General features: G+C 37.5%; 2 protein-coding genes across 3 annotated transcripts; one reads left to right on the top strand and one right to left on the bottom strand.

The window, feature by feature from the left end:
* Positions 1–1,275: 1,275 nt before the first annotated feature.
* LOC131782277 (uncharacterized) lies at positions 1,276–19,651 on the bottom strand. Its single transcript, XM_066163390.1, has 8 exons — positions 19,431–19,651; positions 17,075–17,382; positions 14,382–15,106; positions 13,663–13,845; positions 10,676–10,744; positions 6,891–6,959; positions 4,092–6,463; positions 1,276–2,818 (listed from the first exon to the last, which is right to left on the bottom strand). The coding sequence occupies exons 3-8, from the start codon at positions 15,091–15,093 to the stop codon at positions 2,561–2,563; spliced, it is 3,663 nt and encodes a 1,220-aa protein (XP_066019487.1). The 5' UTR covers positions 15,094–15,106; positions 17,075–17,382; positions 19,431–19,651; the 3' UTR covers positions 1,276–2,560.
* Positions 19,652–19,657: 6 nt separating this feature from the next.
* Positions 19,658–22,783, top strand: LOC131772749 (uncharacterized). 2 transcript variants are annotated; one of them, XM_066163399.1, is made up of 6 exons: positions 19,658–20,253; positions 20,957–21,142; positions 21,257–21,375; positions 21,470–21,578; positions 21,668–21,780; positions 21,866–22,783. In XM_066163399.1, the coding sequence occupies exons 2-6, from the start codon at positions 21,023–21,025 to the stop codon at positions 22,008–22,010; spliced, it is 606 nt and encodes a 201-aa protein (XP_066019496.1). In that variant the 5' UTR covers positions 19,658–20,253; positions 20,957–21,022; the 3' UTR covers positions 22,011–22,783. The 2 variants fall into 2 exon arrangements, with proteins under 2 accessions (XP_066019496.1, XP_066019495.1); XM_066163398.1 differs by having other exon boundaries at positions 19,658–21,142.
* The last annotated feature ends 3,670 nt before the right edge of the window (positions 22,784–26,453 follow it).

The following is a 26,453-nucleotide window of genomic DNA, read 5'->3' as shown; positions in this document are numbered from 1 at the left end:
TGTTCGCTTGTCTGTACTCAAACTTTATAAACGTATGTTGTCGAAAGCACGTTCGAAACCGATAAGTTTGTTCGCTTGTCTGTACTCAAACTTTATAAACGTATGTTGTCGATAGCACGTTCAAAACTGAAGGTGTTGTGCAACAACATTTCGTTCGTATCTCGTAGTGTAAAGGCAAACTATTTCATCTAGATTTAATATTCAATAAAGTTTGTTGTTATTTTGCCGCGGGGAAACTGGGTAATATAATTCGACCGAATATTGAATAAGTTCCCTTGACAACATCACAGACGTCGAAATTTGCATACAGATAAGTAAACAAACTCGTGAGTCGATTCGTTCGAGCTTATAACATCACAGACGTCGAAATTTTCATACAAATAAGCAAACAAACTCAGGAATCAATTGGTTCGAACTGTTAACTCTCCTTGGGAAACAACTGTAGTTGCCTTAGGAAAACTTTAGTCCATCGACGCTTACAATTTCTCGCACCGACTTGACAATTTCTCGCATCTAGTTTTAATACAACTGCTATCGAGTTTCATTTCATCACTTATTTCTTCCCATGAAGTTGCATTTTCTCTCAAGTAAGTTTTTATTCCTCGCATCGAGTTTTGCAATTTCTCCTCGCTTACGTGCAAAAGACAAACACGATACGTTTCGATGTCAATGAGTAAGGAACGGAATACATCTAACACGTCGCTGAAGGTCATAATTTAAATACAGACAAGCGCATCAACGTATCGGCCGATTTGAATTGTGCTCGTTCGAACATCCTTCTCTCCTCGACTACTTTATTCTAGTTTATCTCTTTATTGGTGGTTGGTGGCGAGAAGACTTCGCTTGGTGGCGAGTACGTTGGTGGCGAGATCGTTCCTTGGTGGCGAGTTCGCTGGTGGCGAGTCTCCCTGGTGGCGAGGTAACCGGTAACCCAGTGAAGGCAAAACAAGCTTATAACGGTAGAAAACACCGGAAACCACGACGGACACACAAGATGTGAGTAAGTTCTACTAATTTCACTTGTGAAATTTTCATACTTCAAAATATTTATCGCAGCAAATCGACCATGTTTCTTTCCCCGTACTTCTCTTTAGAGCGGTTCTTTCCGTAACTTAACACCGAGTCACACAACGCGTGACGCATTCATGAATTAATCGTTTGCTTTTTCTCGACACGTGAGCTTGGGAGACCTGTGATAAAACATAATGGTCCGATTGGTTCGTCGTGATGACCTTCACTGACATCACAGGGTTCAAAAGTGTTCCTTTTTTCTAATTTGATAAAAATTAGTTTAGTGCATTTCTACAATTGCAAAACGGAGCACTTAAAAACAGAACTTATCACTGAGAAATCAACCTTAAAGGCTTAATATATAAAAATCAGGAGATAGAGTCAGTGTCTTACAATGTGCAATGTACAGCCACAATGGAACATGTCACCTAAGGAACAATTCCAGTTTCTCAAATAAGAAAGATATAATATAACCATGTCTTAACTGTAACTCACTTGACAATTTTGAAAGCACAACCAATACAATACTACAAGTCAGAGTAAGGAAAATACTTCTCAAACACAGTCTCCCTTCTTCCATCAAACTCAACTGACTTTCGAAAGCTCTGATGACTGAATGTCAACCACAATGCAATACTTACATTAATCTCAAATGGTATGTTTAGAAATTTAGGCAGGCAGAAGCCTGTCCCGAATTGACAAACAGCTAAATTCATTCACAGCATCTTGAATGCCATGAAAATAAGAAAAATATTGATCCTAAATCACGAAATTGATATTCACATTGCTTTTTTGCTTTTAGTTTAGTTTGCTTTTACTTCAATGTATAGTTGATGTTTTGCTCTTAGCCACATTGAAATATCTATGATTTTATGAATGGCTGCATTGAGGACTTCTTACATTTACATCAAAAGAAATAACAGTCAGCCTAATGAATTAATCAGTTGCTAAGGCAGCACATAACCATTAGCCTACTAAACTAAAAAATGACAGAAATACCTCAGTCTCTAACTCAATAACATGAAAACCAAATTTTGAAGCTCAAAGCTGTAAATCAAAACTACAACCAACAATATTGGACATCGAAAAATAACCTAAAATATATCCAAATCCAACAATCAATTTCAAGGATGAGACACTCTGACTCCAGAGGAACATCCCACATGTTCTTAGTGATGTTGTGGAAGGAAGTTACTATATTGGTGAGGGTACCAATTTACCTAAGCTAAGTGACTCTAAAAATATATTTCCTTATCTTTCATCCAACGGTTGATTGTTTGTTCATCTGATCACAACACTGAAGTCTCCTACCATTGATCAGAAACCTACCAAACTGACCAATCATCTTGAAATGTGCTTTGTTTAATCAGGTTTCCCAGACTTGTTTTCATATTTTGTTCAACACAATGACTACAACTTAGGTAATGACTTCTCTAACTGAGCAGATCTGAGGGAATTCTATCAATGGATGGACTGGTCTGGCCCGACAGTTCTGACCAATGGTAAGTTTCCTTCGTTGCAGGCAGTCTACTGAGTCAGTCCTAGTCAGTTACGTTTCCAGGCAGGACCCAGGCTCCTCCTTGTCACCTGAGTTGGTAACTGACCCAGGATCCTCCTCATCACTTGAGACAGTAACTGACCCAGGATCCTCCTCGTCACCTGAGGCAGTAACTGACCCAGGCTCCTCCTCATCACCTGAGTCAGTAACTGACCCAGGATCAGACTCTTCTTCTGATTCGCTCCAATGATCTCCCCAGTATTCATCTGTTGGCCATTCTTCTTCAGGTTTGACATTCCCTTTGTGATCCTGTCATAAATCACAAACCAACAATCAACATTATCTTGTCAAACAACATACACCTGTACTCCAACTTGTTTACCCTGGTTACTTTTTATATGAAGAGAAATTATGCCTGACTTATTATGACTGAGTCAATTTAAAAAAACTTTTATATTGAGGAATGTTCCCTGTAAGCAAACATCACAAGGCTCACCAAAATTTAGATATAATATTATTCCAATTACATCCATGGTGGGGCCTATACTGATTATGCTATTGGAGAAATAAGTTAAAGTGTTTAGAAAATATACATAACATCAAAGTGACCACCTCTCCTAGAGTCTTATAGGTACTTGACCTGACAAGCCCATGCAGAGAATACAATTTAAGGTAACCTTTTAAAGAAAGGGCTCAGTAGTTCATGTGAGAACGAGGAACTGCTGATGTCCCCTCTTTAAAGGTTATGAATATTTACTTAGTGGTCCAAGTTTAACAGATTAAATGGTAGCGACAAAAGAGCGACTGTAAAATTTTCTACTGCATGTAAACCTTTTCAGTAATTCGGAATGTAAATCCTTTTAATTGAAATCGCTAAAATCATTAAAAAGCCACAATATTTGCTTCGCTTTGGATTTACTCTCTCATTTTGGCATCCTTTTAAAATCTAAAAAACGCTAGTTAATGTAAAGTAGTTATTACTAATACTGAAAGTTCCACCGTGATTAAAAGTCCAGTTGGAAGAAAATTTCTGCACACGGTTTGGTATCTTGATTCTTGCTCAACTTTCCAGAATACAGGATAGTCCTTTACCGACTGACATATACCGCAAAAGAAGCAAACGGAAAAATGTCTTGTTTTCATCTTGAACAGTCTTTTCAGTTCTGTGTTCTTATTTTTTTGCGGGCTACCTGACAAAGTGATTTTATACGTCGAGAAACTAATACAAGGTGGTCCAGACTTCCGCCAGTTCTTCCAGAATCACAGCAAGAAGTAAATGCAAACAACAAAGCTACAGCGATGTAAACAGCGAAATAAGAATACAACTGCACACCGTGGTACTTCCACACGTCGCATGAAAGAATTCAACCTAATTACAAATTAAATGTATAGAACTGATTTGAACTGACTGGTGGTGACTTTTCATGAGATAAACTTCAATCTTGTTCTATAAAAGCAAAGGAAATATCGCACTTGCTCCGCGAACCAAGGGCGTAAAAATTCTTAACAAAACACCACAGTAAATTGAACAGAATAGACATGAATAATGACTACATATGCAAATTAAGATCACAAAACTTACGTGGTAGCATGTCGTCAAAAAGGGGATGTTACTCTGACGTACAGCTGCACTCAAATCATTCACTTGTTGCTTTGTCATTTTAACATTATAAAGCACCAGATACTCGTGAGGAACACGGCTGAGATGTTGAGTGAGAACACTCACTCCTTTACTTAGAGGGTTTCCTGACAAGTTGAGAGCGATCAGGCTAGGAACTTGGTGCAGAGATCTGGCGATGGCTGCAGCAGGTTTGGCTGTTAAATTGATTTCAACAAGTACTAACGTGTGAAGTCTCTCGGTGAAGATGATACGAGACACCAGGGACTTTGTCAACTGAGCATCAAAGATTTGATTGGAATTCCCACTAATAACTATGGATCGCAGAGCAGTGGAAAGTGGAAAGCAATCAGCCAGCATCTTCATCTCTAGGCTTTCTATGTTGTTAATATCAATCTCCGTCACACAGGAAAGGCTCTGAGGAGTCGGAACAGTGATGCTATCAGTGTTCTTGGTCAAACACGAAGCTGTTTCGTTGTCTTGTTCATTCAACGTATTACCAAAACGCTTCACCTGAGTAGACTCTGCTATTGGCAAAATGAGCTCTCGCAGCATTTCGGTCGGAAAATTGCCACGACCTTCTTTCCATATTTGATTAACATAAACGATGATTTTTCCCTCTCTCTTCAAAAAGAACTCGCTCAAATAACGACACGGGAAATTCTTCAGCAAATCTGCGGCTTTCTTTTCGCCCGAACAACTAAAAAAGACAACATCTGTGTCCTCCGCTACAATGATCAAGTCTCGATAGCTTTTCACTGAAGACTTTTCGTTGGGAGGAAAAAAGATAAAGTCGGGTATCATGCCAGATTTCAGCAAATGTTCATTTGCAGTAATGTTCAGCTGGTTAGAATCAAGAGACAAAACACCACCGGTGTAAGAGGGAAACACTGAGTAGAGATCTCGCCTCTTCTCGGCTGAACAACAAAAGTAGCTATGCGAGATAAGCCCAAGATAAAGTTTTTGATTTTGAGACAACGCGGGTGGTACAGTCTCCAGAAGCAGCTTCATAAAATCACACTTCGACAAAAATTCGTTTCTTCCAACACACCCTACATGATGAAAAACTGCACACGCGGCTTCTGTTGACAGCTCACACGCAAATTTCAGAACTTCATTCATCTCCACGATCTTTTCAAATGATTCAACTTTGGAAAGGCTAAGCGTACTTTCTCCTTTAATCGACAACACTTCCTCATTTATGTGCCAGGCTGCAAGGAACTCCTGTACGAATTTATGAATGAAATAGGCCCCTTTCTCAGGATTGAGACTCGTAAGATTGACAATCTGGAAAAGCCCAACTTCACTTAATTTTTGAAAACTTCTTGAAATATTGCTGGGGAGTTCGCTGCAGCGTACGTAAAGACGGTCTTGCAGAAGTGCTTCAAAGGCAACCTTTCCAAGATTACTAAGGTCTTCTTTAGCTTCTGTCGAGGTCACTTCCTGAAATGGCATAGGCTGGTGACTTCCACCTTTGTGATTCAGTATAGTTTGAATGAATTGTGTGAATATGTCGGCCCGTGATTTTAGTAGTTCTACGTGATATTTCCCTTCCCACAAATTACACAGCATCAGTAGGAGGAGAGGTATTTCTGCCATGTCACCGATATCTTTTTCGTCCAGGAAGGACATAAACTCGTCAAGATCTTGTTCACGTACCAAAAATTTTCTCGCAAAGGTTTTTATTCGTTCCCAGCTTTTGAATCCTTGAACTTCTAACTGAACGTGGCTGGGGCCTATTAACTCGTCACATTTAAGTTGACGCGTGGTGACAATGACGTGACAATCTCTCAGTTGCTCACCCTTCCAAATTGCAAGGATAGGTGAGTGTTCTTTTGCACAGCTGTACTCATCGTAGCCATCCAAAATAAGAAGCACTTTATCTTGATTGTCAATTATGTAATCATAGAGACTATCAACTGAGATCGGACCATCACTGGCCAGCAATTTAGACGCACGTAAAACATCACGGATGTCTTCTAAATCACGCACATCTCTCAAATTAATCAGAAGCAAAATGCTAAAGTTCTTTAGGATTTCTTTTAAGGCTTTCGACCAGTCATATGCAGCCTTCTTACAAAACGTACTCTTGCCAATTCCAGGCCGACCATAAACAAGCATTCGTGTTGGTTTTCCCTTGAACATGTCGGTATAGTCTTCAAGTTCCTCTTTTGTCACTCCGCTGGGCTTCCTGTGATCTCTCACCCAATTCAAAGGTGTGTAGATCTTATCAATCTCAATGGAAGAGCTTTCGTTCCATGGACTGATTTTCACCTTACTGAAGGTGTCATAATAAGATTTTAGCTTCTCTTGGCACTTCTCAACATTCAACGGTTCTGAAAAATAGACAAAACAAACATGAACTTTTATTACTGGGATGAGTAAGCATACGACACCAAGTTTTCAAAATATTTTGGCGCTTTTCAGGCAAACGGAGGAAAGGGTGGGGCGAGCGCAAAGTCCGAGTTATGTGCGAGGGGAGAAGCTCCAAAACAATATCTTATTTTCATTTTATGATCGATCATTAATTTTCGGCATTGAAGCTGCTGAAGTAAACCAGGACAAGAATAATAAATGTTTATAATAAAAGAATAAGGAAATATCTTTTATCGTCTTGCCACGAGCGTTGGACAAAAAAGATCAAGTCCTCCCCAGGAATAGAACCTTTGGATTCAGCGCTCAGACACTTCATTATCATTATATAATACAAGTTATTAAAACGTAAGCTTAATATGAAATTTCTTTGCTTGATAATAACAGTACCTGCAAGCCTTCTACGTTTATTTTCTGAAGGATCACCACTTTTACAACCCTCCTCTCCTGTTGAAATGTCTGCAAAAGAGAAAAGAAATTTATACTGTTAAGAGAATTAAAATACACTGACAAATATGATACTGAAGGGATAAATATGCACACGATGCCAAGTTTCTAACATCGCACGAACTCAAGTACAGTCTTCTTGGCATGAAACGATTAAGATAATGAAAAAAAACACTCACACTCTGTTCTTTAATTTTTCCCTTTGCCTGTAACTCATCTTAAATCGCGGGGAAGAATAAATTTCCAGCATTTATTTCACCATGGATCAACAATATTGGGAAATGAAGCGGCCAAAATAACATAAAAAAAGTTCAGGAATTTTTATTTCTTAAATTTTTGCGCAGTACTGTTTCTTGAGCAAGAATGACAAATTGGTATAAGAAAAGGGAAAGGACAGAAGTGTTACTGTCTTCTCACGAGCGTGAAAAAAAAAAAGGAAAAATTTTGAGTCCTCCCCAGGAATAGAACATAACAACTTCGGATTCTGCACTCGAACACTCTACCACTATAAGTATAAAGTCAGATTGTAATGAGAACACACTTCACACAATTTGTGAAATAGGTAACAAGGAGTCGAAATAAGAGCTGATTGAAGACGAAAATCTTGTGTGAGCCTGATCCCGGAACAAAAGAGAGAAGAGAAAATGATGGATTTGGAGAATTGAAATTCATTGGGAGGGAATAAAAGCTAAGATTTAGATCTCAACAAAGTTTTAACCCTGTCAGCAATAGCGAGGTATTTCGTAGAAAGGTAAACAAAGAAAATTTGGGTTCATCTTACTGTGCATAAGAGTCTGGACACGAAACATTAATTAGGAGGGCAGGGGGAGGGGGTAGTCAATAAACGTGTTTAATCAGCGATTTGTAATACCTACAATCTAGGACAAAGAAAATAGATTTAAGACTTATTAAATACAATGAAGATGCAGAAGTGAGTAATTTCTTATTAACCCTCTCTAATCTGGAATTTTAGAACGTTATCCATGACTTCAAAATTGGAATTAAAGCTATCAAAGTGAATTTGTTCCAATCTCAGACTTTTTGAAAGTTCTTTTTCACAGCAATGCGATTGATAAACAAAGAATGCGTATGTTTTTCAGTTTTCTGATATATATTTAATTCCACTGTTGGTCTTCATGTTCTCTTCAACATATACCGATATTTTATACCAAGGACAACAGGCAAGCCTTATGAAACGTCTCCTGATGAATTTGTTTCAAGGCCAGTTCGTGCCATTGCATTATGTATCCCTACTGTCCATCATTTTAGATGAAAAATGCACGCCCACATACGTGAACAGAAGATATCTTGTTCTTCTTTTTTTCGGCCAGTAAGAAAAATTTTCATCGCCACGTAATTGGATTTGGCGACATACCATATATATCTATAGTTTGGAATCGAGCGAAAAGCTCTAAAGCACTCTTTCCCATATAATAAGCAACTTGGGTAAAGCCACTCTAAATCTTCGTCACTGGGATGAGGATTAACGGGCACGCCCATAGATATGTCCTCGTTTTACCTGCCAAACGAGTTTTTCTTTTCCTTGGAGTTAAGGCACTCGGATAACTAAAAATGAAAACTTGCAAAGGCACTTGTAGCACATGCACACTTGTATCGCATTCTTAACAAATGTTAAAAAAACTAATTGGGTCAGATGTTTTTGGTCAATAGATAAGCTTTGCGCAGCCTTGACGATTTTCCTTTTCCACTTGAAAGTTTTAAGGTTTTTCCCTTGTTTAGGGCCATTTCGTACGATTGCATTACACATCCCTACATGTTATATATATATATATATATATATATATATCATTTTGCACGTGATAAGGAGGCTCTCATACACAGACTGAATTTTTTTTTTTTGAGTTTAGTGACCTATCATTTTCTTGTCTTTTTAAAATTCGAGCAAAATACTTGGAAAAAACTATCCCTTCTATAAAATAAACAGCCAGTGTAGAAAGACAGAGTCATTAAAAAAGGAAGTTTACAATGGTATTTTCTGTATTTTTGCATTCTAGTGGGTGTCATGTTGCTTTCCAGCATACTGATATTGACTTAGCTATTCATCGAAACATTTATCTCTGATGAAAAAAATTCACCAGTTCGTTTCTTACGATCAATGGATACCAAAGTCTAAAAAGCAGGAGGAAATACTGGCAACCTTACACTTAAAGCTGGCAGTTAAGTAGTGGGTGAATTTTGCGCTATCAGAAAACTACATGAAAAAAACAAAAACGCAACAAATGATCTTCCTTCGCTTTGATTTGGTTACCGACAATGAAGCAACACTTTTCCAGTTTCGAGGCACTGTCAACAACGTATGTAGGAGATACAGTGGCCAAAAAGCATGGTGTCCGAGAATTTAGGCACTTACTTGTATGTAATCGCATTTTCATTGAATTGCAAGATTAGTGATATATTACCAGAGATAAATGGTGCGCAAGTTGACTATACTCTAAAGGATATTAATGCAGGTCGAAATTCCAGTAGGGATACTGCACAGAAGGCCGAAATGAAAGCAAACAGCTTGATAAATGTTCTCTTCCCTACATCAAAGGGAACATTACTCTTTGGGTCTTCCATTAGTGTGCATGGAGACTAAACCTCTTCCCAACTCGAATTTGCCCCAACGAAACATAAAGTATTGACCAGGTTCATTCAATAATTTTGAGATATACAACGTTCATCATTTTCTCAGCAGTTTCCTTTGATGATAGTGCACTCAGCGAAGGGATCAGGTGCTACAGAGACAACTCATGGCACTTTAACAAACAAGGTTTCATGTATAAAACAACAAATTTGTTCCAACATAACTTGCAAGTTCATAAGGGTTAGCATCCATTTCTAACAGGAGTTTATTATAGGATTACTCTTACTAGTATTAAGAAACGTGAATCAAATGTTCAGTTAGCAGTGATAATTTGGTTTTTACGTTGATAACGTAAATTGGCCTCTGTAGAGAGATCCTTAAGCTGATGTTTCGAGCGTTAGACCTTTGCTGGACCGATTAGGAAATGTGGGTTGGGTGTGGTTTATAAAATCGGGGTTGGGCTGGAGGGGAGGGAAGGGGGGTTAAGGCAGGAGTTTCTAGATGTATTATTGGGGGGTCGGTGGTCTTCTTCTTGCCAGAGGGAAAATGCTATCAAACATTCAACGGTTCCAAGAAATATTTAAGAAAAAAAAACAGGTATTAACTTTTATTGAAAGAATTAATATGCACACGATGCCAAATTTGTAAAACCACACAAACTCAAGTTAAGTTTCCTTGGCATGAAAGGATTAAGGTAATTAACCCCTGTCGCCGCGCTCTCTCTCCTCCCCCCTGCAAAAAACAAACCCACACTCTTTTCATTAAGTTTTACCTTTCTCGGTGGCTCTTCTTAAATTGCAGGGAAGATTAAATTTCCAGCATTGATTTCATCATGGATCAATAATGTTGGGAAACGAAGCAGCCAAAGTAACAACAAAAACTTCATGAATGTTAGTTTCCTAAAATTTTGCGGAGTACTGTTTCTTGAAGAAGAATGACAAATTGGCAGAAGAAAAGGAAAGAAAAGAAGTTTGACTGTCCTGTCACGAGCGTGAGACAAAGGAACAATTTTGAGTCCTCACCAGGAATAGAACCTAACACATCCAGATTCCGCGCTAGGACACTCCACCACTTTAAGTGTAGTATAAGTTATTAAAACGAAACCTTACTATGAAATTTCTTCATTTGACAATTATAATACCTGCAAGCCTTCTACGTTTATTTTCTGAAGGATCATCACTTTTACAACTCTCCTCTCCGGCTGAAATGTCTGAAAAAGGGAAAGGAAAGTCAAACTGTAATGAGCATTAAAACACATCTTACTAAATTTGTGAAATGGGTAACAAGCAGGAGTCGAAATAAGTGCTGATTGAAGATCAAAATCTCGTCTCTAAAAGAGACAACAGAAAATTGATGGACTTCAAGAATTGAAATTCATTAGAACGGAACAAAAGCTAACATTTAGATCTCAACAAAGTTTTAACCCGCTCAGTAGCAGTTGGGTATTTCGTAGAAAGGTAAACAAAGAAAATTTGGGTTCATCTAACTACGCACAAGAGTCTGGACACGAAAACAATAATTAGGAGGGCAGGGGGAGGGGGTAGTTGATAAACGTGTTTAATCAGCGATTTGTAATACCTACAATCTAGGACAAAGAAAATAGATTTAAGACTTATTAAATACAATAAAGATGCAGAAGTAAGTAATTTCTTATTAACCCTCTCTAATCTGGAATTTTAGAACGTTATCCATGACTTCAAAATTGGAATTAAAGCTACCAAAGTGAATTTGTTCCAATCTCAGACTTTTTGAAAGTTCTTTTTCACAGCAATGCGATTGAAAAACAAAGAATGCGTATGTTTTTCAGTTTTCTGATATATATTTAATTCCACTGTTGGGTCTTCATGTTCTCTTCAGCAGATACCGATATTTTATACCAAGAACAACAGGCAAGCCTTATGAAACGTCTCCTGATGAATTTGTTTCAAGGCCAGTTCGTGCCATTGCATTATGTATCCCTACTGTCCATCATTTTAGATGAAAAATGCACGCCCACATACGTGAACAGAAGATATCTTGTTCTTCTTTTTCGGCCAGTAAGAAAAATTTTCATCGCCACGTAATTGGATTTGGCGACATACCATATATATCTATAGTTTACAATCGAGCGAAAAGCTCTAAAACACTCTTTTCCATATAATAAGCAACTTGGGTAAAGCCACTCTAAATCTTCGTCACTGGGATGAGGGTTAACGGGCACGCCCATAGATATGTCCTCGTTTTACCTGCAAAACGAGTTTTTCTTTTCTTTGGAGTTAAGGCACTCAGATAACTAAAAATGAAAACTTGCAAAGGCACTTGTAGCACATGCACACTTGTATCGCATTCTTAACAAATGTTAAAAAAAACTAATTAGGATAGATGTTTTTGGTCAATAGATAAGCTTTGCGCAGCCTTGACGATTTTCCTTTTCCACTTGAAAGTTTTAAGGTTTTTCCCTTGTTTAGGGCCATTTCGTACGATTGCATTACACATCCCTTCATGTTATATATATATCATTTTGCACGTGATAAGGAGGCTCACCTACACTGACTGAATTTTTTTTTTTTTGAGTTTAGTGACCTATCATTCTCTTGTCTTTTTAAAATTCGAGCAAAATACTTGGAAAAAACTATCCCTTCTGTAAAATAAGCAGCCATTGTAGAAAGGCAGAGTCATTAAAAAAGGAAGTTTATAATGGTATATTCTGTATCTTTGCATTCTAATGGGGGTCATGTTGCTTTCCAGCATACTGACATTGACTTAGCTATTCATCGAAACATTTATCTCTGATGAAAAAAATTCACCAGTTCGTTTCTTACGATCAATGGATACCAAAGCCTAAAAAGTAGGAGGAAATACTGGCAACCTTACACTTATAGCTGGCAGTTAAGTAGTGAGTGAGTTTTGCGCTATCAGAAAACTACATGAAAAAAACAAAAATGCAACAAATGATCTTCCTTCGCTTTGATTTGGTTACCGACAAATGAAGCGATACTTTTCCAGTTTCGAGGCACTGTCAACAACGTACACAGGAGATACAGTGGCCAAAAAGCATGGTGTTTGAGAATTTAGGCACTATACTTGTATGTAATCGTATTTTCATTGAATTGCTAGAGTAGTGATATATTACCAGAGATAAATGGTGCACAAGTTGGCTATATTCTAAAGGATATTAATGCAGGTCGAAATTCCAGTAGGGATACTGTATAGAAGGCCAAAATGAAAGCAAAAGCAAACAGCTTGATAAATGTTCTCTTCCCTACATCAAAGGGAACATTACTCTTTGGGTCTTCCATTAGTTTGCATGGAGACTAAACTTCTTCCCACCTCTTATTTGCCCCAATGAATATAAAGGATTGTCCATGTTCATTCAATAATTTTGAAATATATAACGCTCATCATTCTCTTAATAATTTCCCTTGATGACAGCGCACTCCACGAAGGGATCATGTGCTACAGAGACAATTCATGAAACTTTAACCAACAAGGTTTCATGTCTAAAACAACAAATTTGCTCCAACATAAATCGCAAGTTCATAAGGGTTAGCATCCATTTCTAACAGGAGTTTATCATAGGATTACCCTTACTTTGAGTAACGTGAATCAAATATTCAGTTAGCAATGGTAATTTGGTCTCATTAACTGACGTAATAATGCAAATTTGCCACCGTAAAGCTGATGTTTCGAGTGTTAGCCCTTTGTTGGACCGATTAAAGGAATGTGGGTTGGGTGTGGTTTATAAAATGGGGGTTGTGCTGATGAAGGGGGAAGGCAGGAGTTTCTAGGTGTATTATTGGGGGGTTGGTGGTCTTCTTCCCAGAGGGAAAATACTATCAAAAGCTTGAAAACATCCCACCATCAATCTTGTGGAAAGAAAATTAGAGTTCCTGTATGTTGAATTGACATCAACGTCATTATCTTAAAGCCAAGTGCAACATACATGAGCAGAGCCTGTGAAATTGCTGACGAACATGTAAAATTTTTTATCCAAGAGCTGATCTGATTGGTCACCGCATGATCATAGGTCATTACTCATGTTTTCAATTCAGTTTTGGTACTCGGTTCCAGCACGTTTATAAAACACAAAAGTAAACAGCATACAAGACTATACTACAGGCCAAAAAAGATAAAAGTTGATCTGTTTACCTTTGTAATGTGGCCAATCTTCAAAAATACTGCATTTCTTTAGAATGTTGACAACAAGAGAAGCTGCTGTTACACTTGCAAATGTTTGCCAGTTTTCTTTTGATTCAGTTCCATCTGCATATCCTGAAATACCCTTAACAACAACCCACTCCATTTTCAGATCATGTGCTGCACTGAAAATACCTGAGACATACAATAACAAGCTATTATGAATAAAACAAAAGGTATTTTCCAACATCTATTAATTTTAACCTTTCCCATTGTTACAATTGTTATCAAAGATTTGTAAAGAACTAGAGATATATTTTGGAAAGTCACCTTACACATACAATTTGCAGAGCTAGTAACTGTAGCACATTAGTTTCTTCCAGGTTCCATACCATTCAGCCACTAAGACTGTACTCTTATTCACTCCACATGTATATGAATGATGGTCAGTTCATCAGTAGCCATCTATACTCCTGGATATAAAGACACACTGTGAGAGTAAAGCCTCCCAGCCAAGACTAGAACACAATCACTTTAGCCCAGGGCTTGAACCCAGACCTCTTGATCTAAAGTCCAGTCCACACACAAGCCAGTGCATCTCTCAACATCCAGAAAAGCTTACTTACAACATATGAGTATCAACTCTTTCTTTCCAGGATACAAATATACCCAAATATTTCTTTAAGCAGATTTTACAGTAACAGTTACTTCAAAGGAAAAAGAGATCTTACCCTCTCCTTCTGTTTCAATTGCAATTGCTTCAGAAAATGACTTCCCTAGTTCCTCTCGTCGCCATTCAGCTTGCACGACCTCAGTACCACTCAAAACCTCACCACAGAGGACTTTAACTTTCCTCTCTTTAGGATTTTCTAAGGGTGGATTCCAACCATGACCTGCAAATCCAATGAGTTCAGCAATGTCTCTGCTTACAGGAGTTGTGAACCCACAGAATTTCTTTCCATCCTTTGTAACCTTCTGGTAGGAATAGGTTGTGAGCTTTTCTGATAGAACCACATCCCCAAGCTTTGTTGATTCCTGTTTCATACCACTACAGTGGCCCACAGAAAAGACAGCTTTTGGCCTCAGCTGAGTGACAGCATTTTTTACAACAGTCAAAGCACCACCAGGAACTTTACGACCCTCTGAGCATTTCATCAAAGCTACTTTCAGTTTAACATCTTGATCTTCACCAAAGCTGCCAAAGTACACATGACCAAGCCCTTTAAAGTAGCTTCTATATGGATCATTAATGTAATAGTAGCAACTTAAGAATTCACAGTCCTTCACTGTTAACAACAGAATGTCAATTGGGAGTTGAACATCCTTCCAGCGTTTATAATCCTGGGTTAGTTCACTTATCTCTGGAAGACTAATATTGACCTTTGGTGGGTCACCATAAATGTTCTTTGAACTGCTCTCATCAGTTCTCACAGTTTCTGACATTGCCAACCAGCTCCTGAAAATAAAAGCAATACAGAAACATATAAAACTAGATTTTAATCCAATTGAATTCACCATATTTAAGCCTGGACACAATAACTATCCTCCAGTCCTGCCCATTTAATCAATGTTTAATTCATGCAACTGTAGAAGTTAATGTTAATTTATTTTGGAACAGAATTATATTAAAGATAATCTGCTTCACTGCAGAAATCTACTAAGACAATCATTTTAAAATCATTAGTCATAATAACTGAAAAATACAAAATCAATCATAGTGGGTGTCAAAGCCAAAATATAAATAAAGATTTGTGTTTTTTTATGAGCTTGTACCAAATAGATGTAAAATTACAGGCAGAATTATGAATAATCACATCTAGTGGCAAGCATCAAATAAAACTGGACACATCTCCAGTTTGTACAACTAAGCTTATACTGTACTCAGATCAAAACATATGATAAAGAATATCAACCTAAGGTCTTGTCCCAAGCCCAATACACAGAGGTTGCATAAATTAGTTATTTTTCTAGTTTAACATCCTTTTCTTAAAGGCAGCCAGTTATATATTTGACACTGTTTTGAAACAGATTCTTATCAAAGCCCTGGGTGATAATTTTTTTGTGTTTGGGTGGTTGATTCAAGTTAAAATGATCAATTTGTTTAGAAAGTGTTACATGACTGTGACAGTCAAGGGTGACAAAGGAAACAGAACAGTTGAAGCAAAATTCCAGCATGTGTGTCGATCACTGTGATGGTCTAAGCTTTAACCAGTAACTGATACTGATTAATTTTTGATGAGTGACAAACGAGACAGGACTGCTAGTGTGCACAGCTGTAACTGTTTCCACAGCCCAAGTATATGATGGTCTTCAATTAGCCACTGATACTAATTTATTTTTGATGGGTGAAAAGTAAACAGTAGAGTGTGTGTAGAACCATCCCCACAGCCTATGCATATGCTAGTCTTTAGTCAGCTGGTCATTACACCTGCTCCAATCAGTCTGAAAGGTAATCTGGTGGGGGATTGGACATTTTTGAAAGAGAGAGCCTGAAAACAGGCTTTAACAAATAATCCTCAGAACAGTGTTGTGGGAAAGGAAACCAGCTGCCAAAAAGCTAAAAATTTACCAGTTGGGGATCGCATAGAACCCAACATTTTCCATCGTTGAGCACTGCTAATTTAACAGTGTCAACCATGAAGATGGGAAAATTGACACCAAAAACAGGCCACAAAAATTGCCATCTACTGGTTGCTTAATGTGTATTAAAAAATGAACTGATCTTCTGCAAATTGGTAACAGGAATAAAGAGTTGTGAAGTCAGGAAGTGAATCAAAGCATTAACACTTGATGAGGCAATTGATATCATCAGTGCTGGAAAAATATACACCATTGAGCTGAAGAACATAGAGTTAAGGAGCTGTAGAAGCACCCTTAAGTATGGTCAAGAATCAAAAAAAGAAATCTGACACCACACAAAAGGTACTAATGCTGAGACTATGAATAGAAATAGAATAGAAATCCCACAAAACAATGCACATCAGTTTCCTGCCTCTGGAAAAAATGTAACAAGTGTTACAAAAAAAATCATTTGTTACAATCTGCACAGCCTTTGTTATATAGCAATGGAGGAGATAACCTTTATTCCTGACTGTTCTTAAGTTATTATGCTATGTCATGCTAATACTTGTTTACATATAAAATAGAATGATGTTATCATACAGAGTTTTGAGAATGTTAACCATGATACTGGTGTAAAACGTATCCCTACACATGTACATGTACTGTGTAATGGAGCTCAAATCAAGTAGTTGTCAGTGGTTATCAGTTGATATACTCTGTTGCACACTAGAAGCTCTAATGCCAGCTGAAGGTCTCTCTATTATCATTGTTTTTATCATAATTATTATCTTCATTTTTATCTCTATTTTTCTATACATAAATTTATATCTACATCAATTATACACACAAGATGAATACTCACTTTTTAAGTTGCTTCTCCTGTGAGATGGTAGCAGTAGTTGAATTAAACTCTCAGGTACTTGCTGTTGCTGGATTGAATCAATAATACCATACACCAGATAAACCACTGACCCTGCAGTGTGGCCAATTGTGTTCACACAAATCTACTCGGTAGTGATTAATCTGTTGTTGGAAAGCTGTTGGAAAAATAACTGCTCTCAGAGAAAATCACTGAAAGTTGTGGCTGTTCAGTCAGTCAAGTATCAGAACACCTGCAGCTGTTGGAATGGATCCGAACCTAACCCCAATTTAGAATATTCTGGAACTCAGCTGCAAGGAAGTAAAACACATATTAATGGATTAATTATTATTATTTTATACAATAAACTGAATTATACACACATTTTGATGGTTCTTACATCAAAATGTGGTAAGCACATCTGTGGCACATTAGACAGCTCCTCATATGCCACTTTTTTGTTATTTGCACATTTTTATGTGAACTATGAACTATTACTAAACAGACACACTACGACACAAAATCTATTAATCAGAATAAGAAGAATAAGCATGTATTCATGTATTCATTTATAACTGAATATGCATACTTCTCTAAACAATTACAAGTAAGTTGTTCAGACATTAAGTTTTAAATGTAAAATTTGTTTTTTGCTCCTGAACACCTGGATGTGTAATTAAAACAGGATTTCATCTTTGAGTCAAATGTCAAAAACAAGAAATGTTAAGAGGAACAGAAGCCCTATAGCATCAATGAAAAAATGTTTCAGCTGAACATGATAAGAATGGTGAAGTAGATGATTTGCATCAGCTGTTTATAAAGTTCATAATTTATTTATCTCATAAATATCTCCCAAGATCTGATAGTTAATTCTCTTCTCTTGCTTCTACACATTTCCTTGTAAATTGGTTATGAGAATTTGGTATGCAATCAAGATAATATCTTGTGCCTGATAAATTTGAGTAATCTCTCTACCTGTTTGCTGGATTATGTATCCACACTATAGGGAGAAGTTACATGTTAATCACTTTTGGGAGTGAAAGGGATATTAATGTTTAATTGTATTCAATTGAAGAGAACATTTTTTTTGAATCATTGAGACTTAGCAACCAAGTCATTGCTTCAAATAGTGACTGAACACTTGGCACCCATTAAGTAAAGAAGTCACCCTGAGTAATAGCAATGAAATAAAAACAGAAGAAAGAGAGCATTTCAAAGTAGCTCAGATTAGAAACAAGAAGCTTGTAAGCACTGGAAACAATTTACTGTTCATTACTAAACTCTGACAAACTATCAAGTCCACAAGTACAATCAAAATCATAAAAGCAGTAAATTAAAATGAAATAAACACCATACAGAGGAAAGAGACTGATAGGAGTGATTAAGTCACAAATTATGCTCTCATGCATTTGATGCATAACGAAGAAGAAATTTTAACAAAAAATTGGGCAAAGCAAAGCTGTTTGAAGTGAAGCCATTGAGAGTAAATTACTGAACTACAGGTAAAATTATCTCGCCATTCTAGGATTCAAACTTAGTATATACTCTACAGTGTCATAGCAGTGATATTTGAAAAGTTATTACGGCAGCAAAAAGTAACAATTAAGATGTAGAACTATTGTCAAAATGGCAAATTTAATACACCAAAATTAACTTTAAGATAGAGATAATTCAATTTAAGTCAATACTTAAGTGAGTCACAGTTAAGAATTCATAAAACGTTGGAAAAGGAAGCTGGGCAAAGTCATGATCATAAATACCTGTCGTATTAAAACAGCTCTAAGGACATCGTATCAGCAAATGATATTCCAGAATTATGATTTACAGTGTGCAACGTTTCAATCAGGTTTAAGTAAAATTTCATATCGGGTGTCTTAGCCTTAAAATTTCGGTTAACTTACATAACGACTATTTCTCCTGGCCGAGATGCTTTTAAATGCGGTAAATTTAGCTTTAATTTGCAAACTGGTGTCGATTAAACGATATCCGTTACGTTTAAATTAAGGTACTCTATACAAGCATCGATTTTAAAAGATTTTAATTGAAATAAAACAAACGAACAACCAAACAACAGAGAGATACTGGAAAAACAAAGAATTTATACGTACAGCCTCCTATAAATAAACATGGACATGATGACATAGGCAACTTTCACTTTCATGACGAAGCATTAAAGGCTGCTGATCTTATATTTACGTAAACAACTTTTTCAAATACCAATCTACAAAAATCATTTATACAGCTCTAAACTGTGCAACATGACTTTTTCTCAAGCGAACACGAGTAAGAAATCTTGGACATCTCGTAAAAACCATCTAAAAAATGCATTCTCGCTTAAGTTGGCAGACCACAACCTTACCTCCATCTTTAATCGACGATTGCACATGCTCGTGTTTAACGAAACTGAGTTACAACTGTTTACAACTTCAACTTCAACTTGGCTGGGTGAAATTTACATAACGAACTGTTTTAAAAGTTCAGAGCTGGGCTGAAAGGAGGAAACACAAGGATTCTTTCGATAAAATGTTAACTTCACTACATCGGTCAGTTGATTTCTCGAGGGAACTCTGCACTCCGGGAGTTACTACATCACGGGCGACGAGCGGGGATAGAAAAAACGACCCAAATATGAGCGGTCAGCGGTGAAACAGCTTTTATACTTCATATAGAGACATATAATTTGTTGTTCCAGAGACAATCGTGTTGTAAAGCCGAAATGTTAACAGTTTACTTCACAGTTTAAGCAATTTTTCAAAAGTGTTGATTGAACTCATATCTTTTACTGCTTTAATAAACAATGGAGGCTTCGGAGAGGGAGTCAGTGGCATTTGGAAAGGCACCAAGAATAATTATATATATGGTTTGTAGTTAGCTGCGTGACGTGCGTGACGAAAAAAAAGTATCATGATTTCCGGTTGTCAAAAATGTCAATCAAATTTGGCAGGAACTTGCCATGGATGAAGACCAAAAGCCAACAATGTTAAGAGATTTAGAGATCGACTTTTTGAAAGAACATCTCAATGGCTTTTCTGTTGAAGGCAATTATTGTTTTGGATATTTCGAGGGAAACAGAGCAGAGATGGATGATCTGTTAATTTCATTTCAGGCATTGAACTCCACGTGTTACGTACTTACAGAAAGCCATTCAAAAGAGAAAAACCACAACAGATTTTCTCAAACAGGTATATAATCTCTCAGTGTTTTAAAGTGCACAGATCCCGGTTTCCTATCCTGACTCTCCTAATTCAGGGATAATTTAATTGAGAAGAATCGCCGTCTTTCAGAGTTTATGGTAAATTTCTTCAAAGGCAGTCTTACGCGATTTGCGAGAAGCTGCGTCTGAACTACCTATTTATATTTCATTGATTGAAAAGGTCATAGACAGGCCTACACAGACTCCCCTGTGTGGTTTTACGTTTGCGACGCAAAAGCCTTTAATTAAAGCTTCGCTCTGACGAGTATGTCTTTGAGCGATTTACCTCTTTTGTATGATATAATCGGAGGCGTTTTGTAAATTGTTTTCAGCAGTGGCTGATTTTGGATGAGGTTCCATTCTTGCATCAGTATTTGTTTTAAATTTTTAACCCCTGGGTGGTATGCTGTCACAAAAGGCAATATTTTGCCTGTAGTTTTTTTGGTTTGTTTTTTTGTTTGTTTGTATTGAAGCGACTTAGGGCAAGTCTTTTGTTGTAAGTGTCTCTCCAGTTTTAAAATGGAGGTTTCAGTTTTTTGCTTCTTGAACTGGATAGCGCTGATGGTGTCTTCATGTTTCCTCTTCCTTGGCTGCCGCGTGGATCGGCTATTCCTCGGAAGGTTTTCTTTTTGATGGATTCTCTTCATACAACTTTCCTCCATGAAATGCTCTCCTTTTTCATTTTTTCAAAGGTTATCGAAGCAGTTCTGTGGCGCCTGACCTTAATCCACAGAGATATTTTTGTAGCAGACACAACTATGGCTGAAATGATAAAGCGACATTCCAGCACTCGCTTGCTTTGGTCAGGAGAGAACTTTACCCAGATTTCTAAAATATTTATACCCATGAACAAGTCTGGAAATCACTGGACACTTCTGGTTAGGACCTTACGATAATAATCTTTTTGAATAACGCACTTTAATCAAGAACCTTTTAACTGGACTTTGCATTATAAATAAATCTTTAAGCGCTCTCTTGCTTATGTTTTAAAGGTTCTGGATCGAAAGCAGAAAACCAGATATTATTTCGATCCCATGAATGGGCTTGTACACACCATTTTGAGCACCTCAGTTCCTAAGAGCAAACTAATAGAACTGATCGATGACATCAGGTGAAATATTTTCAACTCAATGTTTTCCTTTTTATTTTGATGCATGCAGACAAAACATACTTGTGTAATTGCTGTATTTTGTTTGACTCTGCAGTGCCGTTGCTGATCTCAAAACGGGATGGAATTGCAAGTCATGGCTATGTGTTGAACCACTACATTACACACAGACCGATAGCTATAACTGTGGTGTGATTGTATGTCTTGTGAGTAGCATAATCACTTGCTAAAGCTCACTTTAATAGGACTGCTTCCTGGTTTCGAATGTATTAAATTTCTCTTAGTTTGTTTTAAGTTTGCTCGGTGTTTGTGTGAGGGGTTGGATATCAATGGAAGTTACGATGTGGACATGGAAAGGGAAAGAATAACGTCTGTCATATTTGGCTCGTGTTATGATGACCTTGATTGGTAAGTTTTGATGGTGTCAAATACCATTGTTTCTTAAACGCCGCAACACTCTCTTTGACGTCCCATATCTTTTGTTCAATTATAGGAGAAATACCACGGTCTGTAAGATTTGCAAAGACGACGATGGAGAGGATTGGCTTGGGTGCGATAGCTGCGGCCAGTTTTTCCATGCAAGTTGTCTGGATGTGCCTTTCGCGGAGACGCTTACGCAACATTTCACCTGCCCTTAGGGTGGCTTCTTGTCAGCACAAGTAGAGTTTAAATTTTAAAGCTGACTATAACAACGAACCAGATGATGAACTTAATGTCATGTACAGACCTTAATTTGCAAGATAAGAAATACAGTCCTTGGTAGTCAATTTAGATAGATTTTCACGAGCGTCAATGGTGCAGAATCGTAACTTGATGGAGCCAAAAGTGGACAACATCCCAGAATTCAAACTTTGTGATTTTTTTCTCGGCTTAAACGCTAAGTCAGTTGTTCAATTGAATAGGAAGAAAAACATTTCGAACGGAAAACAGCATTATTTACATGTGTGGATCTTTTGAGAAAAGGTCTCCTAAACGAGTGGTCTTGATTGTAAATATTTAAGGAATGGTAAATACATTAGCCTTAACATGGCTGTTTCTCGAAGCTCAGTGTTTTCCTACTTGCCTTTTTTCCACGTGAATTGGGGGCGATTGAATAGATATAATATGCAGTAAAAGAACTTCAGCTGATAGAAATTTTAAATTTCTCATCTTAGGCTGTGGATACAAAATTCAAGTGAAAAGGAAGCCAACTGTGATTCAATGCTTTGAACAAGTCAACATACGTTTTTTTCGTCACACAAAAAGTTACATAACGTGAATATCATTCTTCTTGATGCCTTTCCCGGTGTCACCAATGCCTTTCCCGATGCCTCCGTTGGTTAATAGAGCATTAAAAGTATTGTTCCAGTTAAAGCTTGAGGAAAATTGCTTAACTTTTTAAGTAGCGAAGTGTAACTTGGTAACATTTCGGCTTTACAACACGATTGTTTTCTACAACTACAAAACGTACATTTAATTCTTCTTGGTACCTTTCGGATGTCACCGATGCCTTCATTGTTTATTAAAGCAGTAAAAGATATATGTACAATCAACACTTTTGAATTGCTTAACATTTTATTTGGCGAAGTAAACTGTTTACACTGCGGCTTTACAACACGATTGTTTCCTGATACTACAAATGATCTGTCTATATATGAAGTATGAAAGTTGTTTCACCGCTGACCACTCGTATTTGGGTCGTTTTTTCTATCCCCGCTCGTCGCCCGTGATGTAGTAACTCCCCTGCACTCCACTGACACTCAAGCTTGCTAGTCACGTGATAAGCCACAAGCCGGAAGTGCTTGATGTTTCAAAAATATGTTTCATTGTTATTGATCGCTCCTTGTAGTGGAAATAGTTTGGCTCAACATATGATATATGACCCTTATGCCACAAAAAGAAAGAGAAATGTTCAGTGAAATACTGGAGTAAAACCATTCCGTGACTCCTTCAGGACATGTTGAATGTTGCGTGACAAGTAATTGTGCCAAGTCACGGAATTGAATTCTCAACTTCACTGACATTTTATGAGCACACAAGGTTGGAAACGAGAGCAATTCTGTGAAATTATTTCCGTTTTGGTATTCACCAAGATCTGCCCATTGTACCAGAGATGAGGTTCACCTCCGCATACCGTTGCAGTATCTCAAATCAGTTAGTCTACAAAACATGCATAAACGACTAGACTATTCTACCTCATAATAAGAGGACGAAAGTTATTCGAGCAACACGAGTATAATTATAGACCGAATTGGACGTCACGAAGTCTCATTGCCAATTAAATTCAATCATAAAAATGACCATTTCCAAACAAAATCACACAAATGTCTTCCAAAATATTGTCATAGTTTATGCGGAAAAATTCTCCATTTTGAAGAAAGCCCCAATTTAGGGGTCTGTACACTGTTTTTATGGTGATTGAAACCAAGGTTGTGACTGGTTGATTTCAATTACAACTTTTGAATGTGATTAGCTTATTGAACTTTCCGATAACAACTTGACAAGTAAATTAGTGGAAAACACGAGTTTTTTTTTATACCAATCACAATCGAGGAAATTGTGATTTTTTTATGACTACAGTGGATAAAAAAGAGTAACGCGAGGCATTCATGAGGGAAAGCAAAGCTTTACAAGAACAGTTCCTGTCATTCTAAGGACGCAACGAAGAAATCATGAAAATGGTTCAAAATCTTTCTGACCGAGCCGTTCAGCAACAGAAAGAAAGAGAGGCTTTTCGTCAACAGATGAAGAATCAAGCTAATCAAGACAAGGAAGATTTAAGAAAAGCGTTGAATGAAAAACACGACGAAGAAATGAAGGCTCTTCGGGATGAATTGAACGCAAAGTCAAATGAGATGGCTGAGCAAGTTCCAGGGGATGAGGTGAGGAGTGGTGAAACGACTGAATTGATTTATAAAAGAACCAGCGGCAAAGAAGCATAGCAAAGACTCGAAAGAGACAACAAGAAATAGAAAAACCCATACTTTTGGAAGAAAGCTCTTAAAGGTGTAGGGAAGATTGTCCCTGTCCCTTGGTAAAGTTGTTTTTGCTTCCGTACCGATTGTAGCACCGATTGTTTCAAAAAACGGCATTTCTTGTGATCAATCAAAATGAAGAAAAGAAGGTTGTTGCTCTTTTTTACTCTATCGTTGATAAACATTCACACCCATCGAATGTCGTCCGTGGATATAAAATTCTCCATACACACACACACACAAGGTAGACATTCGGAAGAATGCGCAATTGCCAAATAATGAAAAACAAAAAAGATTATTATAGGATAACAATCGGCAGAGTGATATGACAAATTGTAAGAGTGCAGTCCGAGAAAACAATGATATAATCAATATTTCTGCCGCTGTAACAAAGAGTTTTGCAATGTTTTCAGTTTGAAGCAGATAATATTTCAGGGAAACGTTTGATTAATTCTTTTGTCATTTCAGTCCAACGTTTCAAAATCAGTTGCCTTACCCTTGTTAGGAAATACTCCTTAATGTTTCTGCAGTCGGTTGGAATGGACTGAGTAACATCCCTGAGAAGCCAGATGAAGAATGGAAAAGTCTTGTCTTCGCTCACACTGCCGTCGTTGGAGCGAAGTCTTCGTCGTTGGGAAAACTTCATAATAAAACTACGAAATGTTAAAAAAATGTTTTCGTTTCATCTATCCCGTACGATAGCTTTTCTATCTCTTCTTTGTTCAGCTTGGTACTCTTTTTGGGCACAAACTCTTGCTTCCTAAAGAAGATAGACGAGAATTTGTTTTAACGAGGAATTTTTCCAGTGTAAGGTCGACGATCACTCTCTGTTCGAGTAATAAGCCCTACTCCTCCATCAACGAACAACAACAACAGAACAAACAATCGACACAGAGCACAATTAACTTGTATTTTTCGTAAAAAAAAGTTGTGGTTATTCATCGTGGTGAATAACAATAAAAGCTAAGTTTTTTCGTTTGTCTCACGATGTAGTCACGTGTGATGTAGATCGCGACGTTTCGACTGGATACTGCTAGTCTTCTTCAGGCGATAAGGTCGACTGGTCATGCGTTATCTTATAAAGCATAATGCTCTGCTGTGATTAGTTGCTTTTTCAACAGCTCTGATTGGTGCATTTCGATCCTTACTGTCCACTCAGTGATTTGTTCCCGTGGCGGTCCGCTGTCGCACGGCTCTCCTGTTGTTGTGTTTTTTGATCTTGGGCATCCACGCTTCTGGAATTTCTATTCCACTATTTCTGTTGATGTTGTCAAGGTGAAGTCTTATATGTCGCCCCATGTAAGGTAATCCGGATTCCGGAATCCAGGAAATTTTTGCTTGTGGAATCCGGAATACTGGGCTCTGGAATCCAGAATCCAGCTTTTGGAATCCAGGATCCCGCTAAAAAGGGGAATTCAGAATCCACTTGCTGAAAATCCATTTCAAATCGTATTAACGGCTTTCACCCGCATCCATGCAATCACTGTACAGTGCAGTTCACTCACGTGGCCAATCGGTGCTTAAATTTATAAAGTGTTTATATCACTGAAGCGTTCAAATCCCACAGGATTTGCTTGGAACATGAATATAGCCGCTAATTGATTGTTTTGGAACACCTCTAAATAATGATAAGGCTACTATGACGTCCTGTGAATATTAACTTACTGGTTGTCATAACAACAGTTGGAAGGTGATTTTGTAAAAGATACGCTTTAGTTTTCCCATAAATCTAGGAATTTGTAAATTTCTGTGAAAATAATCTGACTATTGATAACTTGGATGCTTTGCTTTTGCCTGCTTTCCCCGCCGGTTTTTTAAGCAAATGGGCGCACGGCAAGCTTTGGCACCGGAAACTGCGCTACTTTTATCTGGTATCCAGGGTCGAGGTATCGACCTCAATACTTAATACTTAATACTCTTTTTATTTTCGACTCTTTCGAACTTTCTAGCACTTCTGATTCGCGATTGACCAAAATCAAAAATAAATATCCATTTTCCTTAAATCATAATAAGAGCATCAAAAAGTAATATTCTCCTGCAGATGGCCGTGGAAGCATAGTTGTAATTAGAAGCCAGACGAAAGCCAGGAACTGTCAAAACTGCACCAGTCACTCAGAGCACGTGGAG

This window comes from Pocillopora verrucosa, chromosome 3, assembly GCF_036669915.1.
Source record: "Pocillopora verrucosa isolate sample1 chromosome 3, ASM3666991v2, whole genome shotgun sequence".
Taxonomy (NCBI): domain Eukaryota; kingdom Metazoa; phylum Cnidaria; class Anthozoa; order Scleractinia; family Pocilloporidae; genus Pocillopora; species Pocillopora verrucosa.
This window is presented reverse-complemented; position numbering and strand designations above follow the sequence as displayed.